Source organism: Phalaenopsis equestris, unplaced genomic scaffold, assembly GCF_001263595.1.
Source record: "Phalaenopsis equestris unplaced genomic scaffold, ASM126359v1 Scaffold000610, whole genome shotgun sequence".
Lineage (NCBI taxonomy): Eukaryota > Viridiplantae > Streptophyta > Magnoliopsida > Asparagales > Orchidaceae > Phalaenopsis > Phalaenopsis equestris.
Window position 1 is genome coordinate 348,045 of NW_018165050.1, and position 12,490 is coordinate 360,534.

The following is a 12,490-nucleotide window of genomic DNA, read 5'->3' on the forward strand; positions in this document are numbered from 1 at the left end:
TTTCGAGTCTTAGTCTTAATTTACAGCAGATTTTAACATAACCTATGGCCAATACATTATGTCAATGAAGCAACAAAGATGTTACTCATCACATAGAAATTAAAATTATTTTATCATAGAACAAATTTTTCTACACATGCCACTACTTCATCACAAGAGGAAAGAGCAACCAAAACTACTCACTAAGCATGGAGAAAACACATGGATTCTTCATTGCAAATGACATTGAAATCATACAACTATATTGCAATAACTCAAAGCAAATACAAAAATAGTACAAAACTTATCTTTACAGAAGATTCACACCCTCCTTGTACAGCAAATAATAATCCTTTATGCTTCCCTCTAAAGTCCCAAAGGTCACCAAGACTCCAAAAGACACTTCCTCCCTTACACACACATGCACACACCACCCACAAATTCACTCTCACTCACTCTCCCCTCCTTTCTTACTCTCTTTCTCATCTTTAAAGAGACACCAAGACTCATTTAATATAATCCTCAAAATCTCTAAGAGTCACTTCAGATGCCCCTTCAAAATTCGTCCAAATTCATTGAATTTTAAGAAAAATTGATTCTGGTGCCTAGGCGCCAGCCATCTAGAAGCTTGAAATAACTGCCCAACGCCTAAGCACCAGATACTTAAGCCATGAAGTCGGGCTCTCTGTTTTCATGTACGGGGTCTGACACTTAGGCGCCATAAGTTGACGCCTAGGAGCCAATTCACTTTTTGCTTCCTTGCTCTAATGACCACAGTTTGCTCCATTCTCGCTCATTTTTATTCAAAACTCTATGTCTTGTACCTGAAAATAAAAAACATGCAAAATGTCATATTTTATTTCTACACATGCCACTACTTCATCACAAGAGGAAAGAGCAACCAAAACTACTCACTAAGCATGGAGAAAACACATGGATTCCTTATTGCAAATGACATTGAAATCATACAACTATATTGCAATAATTCAAAGCAAATACAAAAATAGTACAAAACTTATCTTTACAGAAGATTCACACCCTCCTTGTACAACAAATAACAATTCCTTATGCTTCTCTCTAAAGTCCCAAAGGTCACCAAGACTCCAAAAGACACTTCCTCCCTTACACACACATGCACACACCACCCACAAATTCACTCTCACACACTCCCCCCTCCTTTCTTATTCTCTTTCTCATCTTTAAAGAGACACCAAGCCTCATTTAATATAATCCTCAAAATCCCTAAGAGTCACTTCAGATGCCCCTTCAAAATTCGTCCAAATTCATTGAATTTTAAGAAAAATTGATTCTGGTGCCTAGGCGCCAGCCATCTAGAAGCTTGAAATAACTGCCCAACGCCTAAGCACCAGATACTTAAGCCATGAAGCCGGGCTCTCTCTTTTCATGTACGGGGTCTGACACTTAGGCGCCATAAGTTGACGCCTAAGATCCAATTCACTTTTTGCTTCTTTGCTCCATTGACCACGGTTTGCTCCATTCTCGTTCATTTTTATTCAAAACTCTATTTCTTGTACCTGAAAATAAAAAACATGCAAAATGTCACTCGCTGCTCCACTTGTATATTTTCCAAACTTTGAATCAATCTTCAAACGATTTACAATCTTTAAGCTAAATTCACAGCCCTAATTAGGGAAATAAAACTAAAAGATAAAATTATCCCTAATTAAAAAATGTTATAAATATTACAATCTCCAACTCATCTCTTACTTCCAGATAAGTAAGAGATGATCAAACGAGCAATAAACTCCAATTCAGCTGCATCAAGATGGTTACCTACTTACGCCCTCTCCTAATGGGATTAAGCCTCGCCTAGTTCTTCAAAATACCAAACTGGAGCAATCAATCTTGAGCTCAGTTTTTCACCCAACTCCTGCATTATTTGAACTTATGGACTGATTGTACCTTCGTGAGCATGTTTGTAGGATTTTCTTTTGTATCTACTTTTTCCAATAGAACATTGTCATCATCAATTAAATCTCAAACAAAGTGGTACCTCACATCAATGTGCTTGGTATGAGCATGATGAAATGGAATTATGACCAATAATATTAAAGTCTAGCTGTCACATAGTGTCATCAAAGATTTCCGATCAACTTCCAAGTCATCCAATAGGCCATGCATCCATATATATGTACTCTTTCTATCACATATATACTCCAATTTTTCAATGAAGTGTTAAACTTTGCATCCGCATGAAATATGAGTTCAAGTATTTCAGATGATTCTAGAGTTATGTGCTGCAACCATGGCATGCAATGTCTTGAGTATACGTCAATAGGAGAAGCTAGCTAGCTATCAAAGGAGATTCTATAGGTTTCCTAGAAATAAAATGCGAACACTTGACGACTGCAAAATTTTTAGGTTGGTTGATGATGGTGAGGAACTTTAGATTAAGATCATGTCTAGAGAGAAACTCCAATAAAAAAAAACATTCTTCAAAGATTTGATCATTTAGACATGAAGAATAATGTTCTAATAACACTACTTATTGTGATTATAATTTTTATTATCATATCATGTGCTAAGTGATGTATGTATCACACTTGATGCTGTGTAATAATGGACTTCTTAACTTGTTTTAAATATTGAAATTTTGTTTTTTTTTTTCCTTTTACTTGAATTATTCTTACAACTAATATGTATATAAAGGCATGACAATCTTTTTTTTGAAAAGCAATTTCAGCACGGTAAGCACTGATTTTTTTTCCTAATAGCAGCCTTTTCTAAAAATACTTTCACAACTGTCTGTAGCTGTCCCAATCAGATCATAATTTATATGGTGTTTGTCAAATTATTTGAGTAGAATTAGCGAAACGTAAGCGCAAAATAAAGGATAATTTAATGTCAAGCTGACGCCAATTCATATCCATTTTTTTATATAATAATTGTTATTGAATTAGACTTAGTAAAGTTTTTTCATGTATTTTTCATAAAAGAACAGTTATTTGATTATTGTATTATTATATTATATTATTATTCGAAGTGGACACACCACTTCATCAGCTGACTTTTCACATGCATAAATTAAAATACTAATATATTTTAGTGCTTTAGTGTTGTCAAAAAGGCGAGGTCAAAATATGGATGGACATGGCATGCAATCAAAATTTAATATAGAGCTATGTTCGGAGTCTGCTCATATTCCGACACATGAGTTGATAAAAAAATAAAAAAATAGATCGTTTTAGCTCAGAGGAATATACTTCCTGTGTTATTCCGCATTATTCAGGTGTTATCGTGGTGGTATTCATGCGTTATTGTGTTTTGGGAATATTTCTGATGTTATAATAACACAATAACACCTGCATAATAAGAAATAACACAGTAAGAATATTCTCTTGTGTTATTGAGTCATATCACAGGAAAACGCGTGCATTTTCTTGAAGTCACGTGTCTACATATGAGTGGACTACGAACATAGCTCTACGTTAGGAATCCTGTCATAATATTTTTACTATCTTGTAGTGCAAATGAAGATTTTGGTCCGTGACATTCGGAGTCTGCTCATATGCCGACACATGAAGTTGATAAAAAAATAAAAAAAAATAGATTGTTTTAGCTCAGAGGAATATATTTCCCGTATTATTCCACATTATTCAGGTGTTATCGTGGTAGTATTCATGCGTTAATGTGTTTTGGGAATATTCCTGATGTTATAATAACACAATAACACCTGCATAATAATGAATAACACAGTAGGAATATTCTCTTGTGTTATTGAGTCGGATCACAGGAAAACGCGTGCATTTTCTTGAAGTCACGTGTCCGCATATGAGTGGACTCCGAACATAGCTCTACGTTAGGAGTCCTGTCGGAGTCCTGTCGTAATATTTTTACGATCTTGTAGTGCAAATGAAGATTTTGGTCCGTGACATTCTCTTCCACTCAAACACGTGATGCCCTCGTCACTGATGCCCTCGTCACGGATCGGCGGATCGGCTCCACCGAGCGTCCCACTGGCACATGGAGAGTCCGCACACCTGGCAGACAGTAATCTGCTCTGATACTACTTGTCACATCCCAAAATCCCAAAAAAGCTCTTTTGGGTGGTGGATAACCCAAAACTTAAATACCGCGGCCCTACATCTAGCCGACTATCACTCATTTTGATGTTGCCCTTGTCCTTGATATTCTGCTCTCAACTTCAAATAAAAAAAAAATAAAGAAAGAGCTCAAAGCAATGCGTCGAACACAAGCCTTAAAAGCTCACTAAATTGTCGGTGGATTGTTTAATCGACTTATTCATGAGCCTGGGTTTTATACTATTTAAATTTGTTAAATTTTTAATCAGGTTTATAAGATAAAAAATACTTTCTAGATTTATTTAAAACCATTTTTTTGTTCCAGTCATAAATAATTTTAAGCAAGCTTAATTATAACTTTAAACTAGTAAAGAGTTGCCTGCTTCGTTTTGTAGGGGCTATTTATTGAATATAAACAAGCATTTAATGATGCAGCCTGCACTCAAAATTTGGCCATTTTATATTTCGAGCTTTAAAAATTTTCAAATTTAATTAATCATTTAAATATATCAGAAACTTAAATTAAAATATATTTTTTAAATTATATGCTATAAATTCTGTACTGTTGAAGGGAACTCTAAGTAGCAGCAGGTACGGTTTTCAATTTCTCGCATCTTTTTCTTTTCTTTTCGACTTCACTTAATCTTCAGCAAGCCATCACACAAAATATATATGAACTAATTTCAAACATATGAGTAGACGGATAACTATGTATCGTTTTTAACATAACCGTGCAGATTGTGCAGGCGAGTTTTATCAAAAGGAGTTTATAGCCATGAATGTTGAGCAGGTTTTTCCAATGATGGGAGGTGACGGAGAGAACAGCTACGCTAAAAACTCCAGGGTTCCAGTATATATGCCCTTTGATTTATCTGCTACTATATTTCATATACTTAATTTTTTGTCTTTATAATAGTTCTATTATGAATGTTAAATGTTTCATCATAAGCTGATCAGTTATTGAGTTGTTTGATAATTGAAAGTGCTGTTTAATTTGTGCGAATGATTATATTTTCATCAACTTACTTTCAAGTGATTGTTAGGAGAAGGCAGTGATTATGACAAAACCATTAATGGAAGAAGCCGTAAGAGAAATATGTAAAAGTCTCCCAGAAAAGCTTGTTGCGGCCGACTTAGGATGCTCCTCTGGTCCCAACACATTACTTGTGCTCTCTCAGATCACCAATGCTGTGGATGAGCATTGCTGTAGCTTGAGCCAGCAAAAGCCTGAGATCCAATTTTTTCTTAATGATCTTCCTAGCAATGACTTCAACAATATGTTCCAATTGTCAGTGCAGCATCAGAAGAAAATTAGAGAAGAGAAAGGGGATGCGTATGTGCCATTCTATGTTGTTGGATCGCCAGGTTCGTTTTATGGCAGGTTATTTCCTTCAAAGAGTATCCACCTTTTCCACTCTTCCTATAGCCTCATGTGGCTATCTCAGGTTTGTCTATATCTTCTTCATATATCGATTGGATTTCATTTGGCTAATGTAAGCTTTCAGTTCAATGGAGATGCCAAAAACAAATAATACATGACAAGTGCAATATATTTAGAATTGGTAAGAAGATATATATGGAATACATCAAATTGTTTATATGTCTGTCTCAGCTTGGTTTTAGAAACCAGATTGGTTTTTTAGGTCTGCAGTATTCAAAAATAAAATGAAGTTTTAGGGCTTCTTTGGGGTCATGTTACAAACTTACTTTTCTTCTCTTTTTTATTTTTTAAATATATTTATTTAGTTCATTTTTTTTCTTTTTATATTTTGTTTTAAAAAATAAATTAACTTATTTTTAAAAACACTCAAAACATTTAAAAGTTATTTTAAGTATTTTAAAAATAATTAAATAACATATCAAATATGTTAAACTTCATGTAAAAATATAACAAAAATTAAAAACAATAATAATAAATGATCCCAACAGCACTTTCATAATAGTTTCTCATTAATATTTATTGCAAAAATAATCGAAATCTCTAAACAACTTAATATTATATCACTTTTCTGTTTTACAAATATTGCTCTTTCACTTCAGTTCAATCCCTAAAATTTATCGCACAACTTTGCATTTATCTGTGTTATGTATTTACACCTAAAGCATCATATTGTGATCTTATACATTATATATAAAACACTAAGGAAAAATGTTTTTTCTGACAATCACAATCCATCTGTTGTGATAAAAACCGTCGTTTTTAATGTTACAGACAGTTTAGCGACGGTTCATGCATTGTTTACGTGTTATTTTTTATAACCGGCAAGTTAACTGTCGGAAAAGTATCACATCCATCCGTGATGCAAGTAAAAACCGCAGATTAGGCATCATTTATGCATCATTTTTTATAACCAACGGGTGAACTATCAGAGCAATGTCGCGCGTCGTTGTTTTTATGTAACACACCTTGAGTCATCAGTTATGTGTCGCGTTGGTAAAAATATTCATCGCTAGACGTCGGTTTTGCCTACGTATAAATTTATAACAGTCGCAAAACAGAAGGTAAGCCATCAGAAATCTGTAGTCCAAGGAAAAATAAATAAATTATTTATTTCGTATTTACATTACAACGCCAACTATCACAACATTTAATATACAATTTCAAGTGTTTAATGAAATAACATAGCTTTCAAATAATAAAATATCTAATCAAATAATGAAATAAATAAAATACATTTACTTTAAAATATGCACATCACTGTTCACAAAAAAAATATATGTCCAAGTATATATAAACATTAAAAAAAATGTTCATCATAATCATGTTCTTCTATCTCGTCAACCTCATCCTCATTGTCCTCTGTCACTTCCTCCAATGTTTTTGTTGCCTTGTCACACTCTTCTCTGCTGCCAGAAAGAATACAGCTCAGCCTTCAGCTTGGCCTCCATGTTGACAAAGAATGTCGCAACACGCCTAGAGATCTCCTCATTTGAGTGATAGAGGTAGAAGTTGCAAATGCATTGGTGGAGGGGTGAGCAACGTAGGCAAACCTCTGTGACCTAAGCCCATAGAGTCGACCCTTCTTCCCTCCAGTAGTCTCCTTCCTCAGGTCGTACTCGAAAGGATCACGCTTGCAAATTGTAATATCTCCCGACGCCTGGGATAGGCTTTCCTTTAATTGTCAGAATCTCTACTACAAACAAAAGTAGTTACATTTAGTTAGAGCTAGCATGTATTAACATCAAACTAGTTTAGCTCGTTAATTACCTGAGTCGCAAGAGATCTGTTGTCGATCTAGAACTTGTGAGACCGCTGCCTGTGTGTACGCTCATGTAAATTGGCGGTTGAGGGTTCTCGTCCAATCTCCACAGCATGTCCATAAAATAAAATAGTTAGAATACCTGTTGAATAATTGGTTTATTTTTATTTCATGATTAGGAACATAATCGAACCAAGTACAGTTGAATAAGAATACACTTCCTCAAATAGAGTTTGGATAAGATAATTCAACAACTTCTTCCATAATCTCATGTAGTTTATCTCGTTTTCCGACTTGTTGTTTGCTTTAACGCAAACACCGAAATTAAAAGATATTTTTTCCTCAGACCAAAATCTCGTATGAAACCTGTACTCATTTACATCATAAAATTGTCAGATTTCACAATATGCATAGGACCCTAAGCAAGATCTATCAACCCCTGATCTATCACTTCAATTCTCTAATCATGAATACATATATATATATAAGAAATCATGTGTTAATGAAAAGTCTCGTATCTCATGAGGAATGAATATTTTAATTTGTCTCTCATATCTCATGAGGAATGAATATTTCAACTTTAACTCACATGCATTATAAATCACAAGGAGAAGCTATTCTCAATCTCCTTGCTCGTGTCATCATAAATTTATTGAATCCACGAATAAACTGTTCATGTATTGAAATATCATTGAAATAGTTAATCATGACACTTTTCAGATAAATGACTTAAAAATCTTAAAAATTATAATGAAAAATAAAAATTATAATGAAAAATATTTTACTCATATAAAGGGTTATAATTCGTCGTATTTGAGAAGAATATAAAGTGTCACTGCTCAAAATTTTTGATCATTAAGGTAACATAATGTGCACCTCCCCTATGCTTCACCTAACTGCAAGAAAATATAAAGGGTCAATAGTGGAACCAAATCCAACGACTCTTTAGTGGACTCTTCTTTCGTGACATAGTAGGAGTAGAGTGTCACTGTCTCTTCAATAAATATGCATGGGCTTAGTCTTCCCAATTCCCTTCATTTTATTCAAAAATCTAAAAAATAAATGTAGCTCAGTATAAATTACCAATATTCTTTATAAATGAGTGACTAATTATCTAGTCCAAATGTAATTACCTCTCAAATGGATACATCCAGCGATACTGTACTAGATCACCAATTAATGTCTTGTGGGGTAAATGTATGTGAAGATGCTTCATCGAGTTGAAGAAACTAAGCAGAAATATTCTCACAAACTTGCAAAGTTTTACAAAAATGTTTGCTTCTAGCTTGTGTATGCCGTCAAGCTTAAAACGAGATGCACATAACTCTATGAAGAATAAACTCATTTCAATCAATGGATCAAAGACTTCGCTCAACAAATAGCTAAATGTAGTTGGCATCAAATTTTTTCAAAAATTATGGTAGTCATGACTTTTAATTCCAAAATTCTTCCAGCACCCACATAAACACAACGACTCAAATTCGAAGCATGCTCACTCGTAAATTTTAGTGATTAGAGACACTCACAAATTGTTGTTCGCTGGAATAAGTAAGGGAATATTTTGTTTTACGCTTAATGAGCTTGTCAACAACAGTTTCTTGCTTTTGAGCAGCATTCAATAAATCATAAAACTTCTGACCCTCAGAATTTATGTCTCTTCCCGATGCACTTGACTCGCATAATGATGTCTTGTTCCATCAAAGATCATTTCTTCAAATCTTCATGAGTCAAATTCAGGTGGAGGATCATAACTCGTCGAAGGGGCGGAGCTGAATGTTATAGGATCAACCTCCTCATGTGAAATTCAAATCTAATAATCTCATTGAAATCCCTGAAGGTATAAATCATATTTCACTTGGTCAGGTTTTATGAGTGCCTAATTTCTTTATTCCAAATATGGACACTGACACCTAACCTCAAATAAGTAAACTGATAATTAATAAGTAGCCATCACAAATTCTTCGACACCATTCAATAACTCTTGGGTGACCCATTTTCTATGCAGATGAAGTCTGTTGTACATCCATGATCTTGATATATGAATATCCATGTGTAGCTTCAAACATGAGAATAATGAACACATTATAAAATGTATTCAGCTGAATATATTGTATTTAATTATTTTAGTAAATCTACTGGTCGATTTTTAACAACGGTGATAAAACCTGACAATAAGCAATGCATTTTAAAAGGAGAGAATGTTGTAGATAGCTTTGAAATAAAAACTTTAGGGCTAACAAAGACCAATTATTTACGAACATTTATCCAAATTTTCCTCTAATCTTATAGGACTTTCTAGCTACAACAACTCTTTCATGAGTATAATTTTTTCACATTGTCTCTACAAGTGTAAAGCCAACTCTTACTATACCACTTTTATATGATGTTTTAAAAGTCTAGTTAAAAGTTAAGAGGATGAGGATGCATAGATTTTTTATTGGCTCTTCACTCGGAGATACAATATGACAAAAATTTCTGTGTGAAGGCTAGTGTACATACAGTGGCATACAACATTAGAAGGAACCATCATAATCAATTGAGAATCAATGTTCGACCAATAATGTTTTTCGACGGACCTAATATTACTAAAATATCAAACAATCTAGCTGGTAGTAGATCTAATTTTCAAATCTAATATTATTTGTCATCATTATTACACTAAACCTTGCATGAATTTATTTATTTCATACTTTATTTTTCAAATAGAAAGCCAATCATAGTACTAAGCATACTCATCGCCGCAAACTTCATACACAATTGATTGCACAACGAATAATATGTTATTAGAAGGAGATATTTCATAAAATGTAAGAATTTTCACTACATTCTCAAGTGCAAAATCAAACTTCCACAGTTAAAATGAAAATTCACATCAAAATCTAAGTCGTCAGTTTCAAAAGGAAAATTTACCTTAAAAATCTAATTTGTATTGTCAAAATGAGAATTGTGGTAATAGAATTTAGATTTTGATGTGAATTTTCATCTTGGAACCGACAAAATAGATTTTGAGTAGAGTTTCCATTTTAGCTTTGGGAATTGACTTTGCACTGGATAATGTAGTGAAAACTCTTACATCTTGTGAAATATTTTATTTTAAGAACATATTTTCAAGTATTCAGTCAATCGCGTAAGGGGATGCAGCGCTGAGAATGTTGAGTTTTATGATTGGCTTTACAATTGAAAACAAAATGCAAAACAAATGTGTCAGTGATGAGATTGAAATAGCTACTATTGCAAACAAATTAGAAAGAGACGTCAAAAAGTTTAAATAAACCATAAGAATTACTTTTTCTTAACACAAAACAACAATTATCACTTGAAAATTGACTGATCTTAATTTTGGTTATGATTTTTTAGAGCCGATAATAGCAAGCTCGATCGACAATAACAAGCTCGAAATTAGAATGTTAACAGCCTGTTGAAGCTGTTAGAGCTGTCAAGGATCGAAAATCGACAAACATTTATCAATATTTTATCTCTATTCTTGTTTGTAGCCATGACTGCATCAACTTATTCACAAGTATATTTCATTCACATTTTCTCTACAATGGTAAAGCCAGTGATCCATATAGCGTTCACGATTGGCTTTTTACTTGGAGACAAAATATGAAATAATTATATCTATGAACGAGTTTATGTAGCTACAATGCATACACTATTAGATAGAGACGTCTTAATCAATTAAGACTCAATACTCGACCATTTAATAATCTTGAACTAATATATTAAATTGTTAAACGATCCAACTTTGAACCAAGATGATGTAGTTTCTAAATAAAGTTGATATGCAAATTCCAAATAAATTTGATCCAAAATTTTGGTTTGTATCTCAACATGTTTGTTTCAACTCGAGTTTCATGTGCGAGTCAAACTTAGAATCAATTTCCAAACGATTATTATTTTTCAAACTATATTCAATTCCAAATTTGGCACGTACCTCAAGATTTGATAATTCCAAATTTACAGGATTTATTAAAACTCATTCAAACTAAATCCTACTTTCAACCCAACAACCCATTAATCTAAATGTCAACATTCTGCATCATAGAACATTGCAAGTCTCACTACCATCTTATTAAATTTTTAATTTTTACCGGATGCATTTTTCCACTTCAACCAACCAACTTGAAATCTACTAATTAATCACACCCTCTTCTATACCATCATCACTCTGAATAAGAGACCAGAGATATCTAGAACGTTCACGCCATTTTAATGATTTAATCACCCGTAATTATAACTTTTCCACTAGAGCTACTGCTACTAAAATTATATTTTAAGTACTCAGTTCTAGACCTACTCAAACGAAGGACTTTAGACTCCAATATCGTCCACCATAATTTAAGTTTTTCCTAAACTCTTTATTTTAGTCTTATCCACAATAAGGATATCACCGGCGAAAAGCATACACCAAGGTGCATCCTCATATAAGTGTCTAGTAAGAGCATCCATAAGTAAAGCAAAAAAAAAAAAAACATGTGCTTAAAGCCAGTCCCTTATGTAATCTGCCTGAAATAGGAAACTATTTGGCAAACCTATTAGTTATTAAACCCTAAATGCATTCTTCAAAGTAAACAAAAATAAAAAAAAATGAAGATAAAAATTTACCTTCCTCGGCCGTTTTAGGTAGCAGAGGAGCGGAAGGAGGAGAAAAATGGGAATTTAAGGTCACTAGAAGCCGCACTCTCCCTGTTGCATTCCTAACTAGCACCTATTTTGAATGTATCGCGAGGGTTTCGAGGATGAGAGTGATGGTTTTGAAAGAAGCAAAGAGGGACATGTGATGGCTTCATGTAGAAAAGATAAGAGGCTAATAGGGCAACACCAGGAGAGATGCGATTTCAGGCGGGATATATGATTAGTTTTGACAGCCTATAAGACTTTTATTGTGTGAGTTATTAACACTAGTATTGATGGTCGTTCCAGTTGCTTAATAATAAAATGTGTGATTAAGTGCCTGCCATATGGTAGGTTTGAAGTTAACCGACGAACTACAGCCATCAGTTAATATTTCCTTATAACTTTATAATTAAAAAAATTCGGAAAACAAAATATCGTTGATAAGTGACGGAATATATATTATAGTTATGATGTCACAAATAATGAAGATAAAAACTGTCACAAAACCGTCCATAATTAGAATAATTTTTTTGACATTTAAAAAATCGTTGGTTTTTCTATCGATTTTAGTGCTTTTTCCTGTAGTGAAATTTCAATCATGTGATTTGCAATTGTTACATTCTATTTCTGTAAATTAACATAAGATGA

General features: G+C 33.4%; 2 protein-coding genes across 3 annotated transcripts in view; one reads left to right on the top strand and one right to left on the bottom strand.

The window, feature by feature from the left end:
- Positions 1–12,490, bottom strand: part of LOC110029925 (mannan endo-1,4-beta-mannosidase 6-like) — a 54,253-nt gene that overhangs the window by 6,456 nt on the left and 35,307 nt on the right. The gene's annotated exons all lie outside the window — the stretch shown is intronic.
- Positions 4,602–12,490, top strand: part of LOC110029927 (anthranilate O-methyltransferase 1-like) — a 17,762-nt gene continuing 9,873 nt past the window's right edge. Inside the window, exons 1-2 of the mRNA XM_020732421.1 lie at positions 4,602–4,872; positions 5,066–5,467. Of these exons, the coding sequence (XP_020588080.1) occupies positions 4,798–4,872; positions 5,066–5,467 (477 nt within the window). The 5' untranslated portion in view covers positions 4,602–4,797. The remainder of the gene's footprint in view (positions 4,873–5,065; positions 5,468–12,490) is intronic.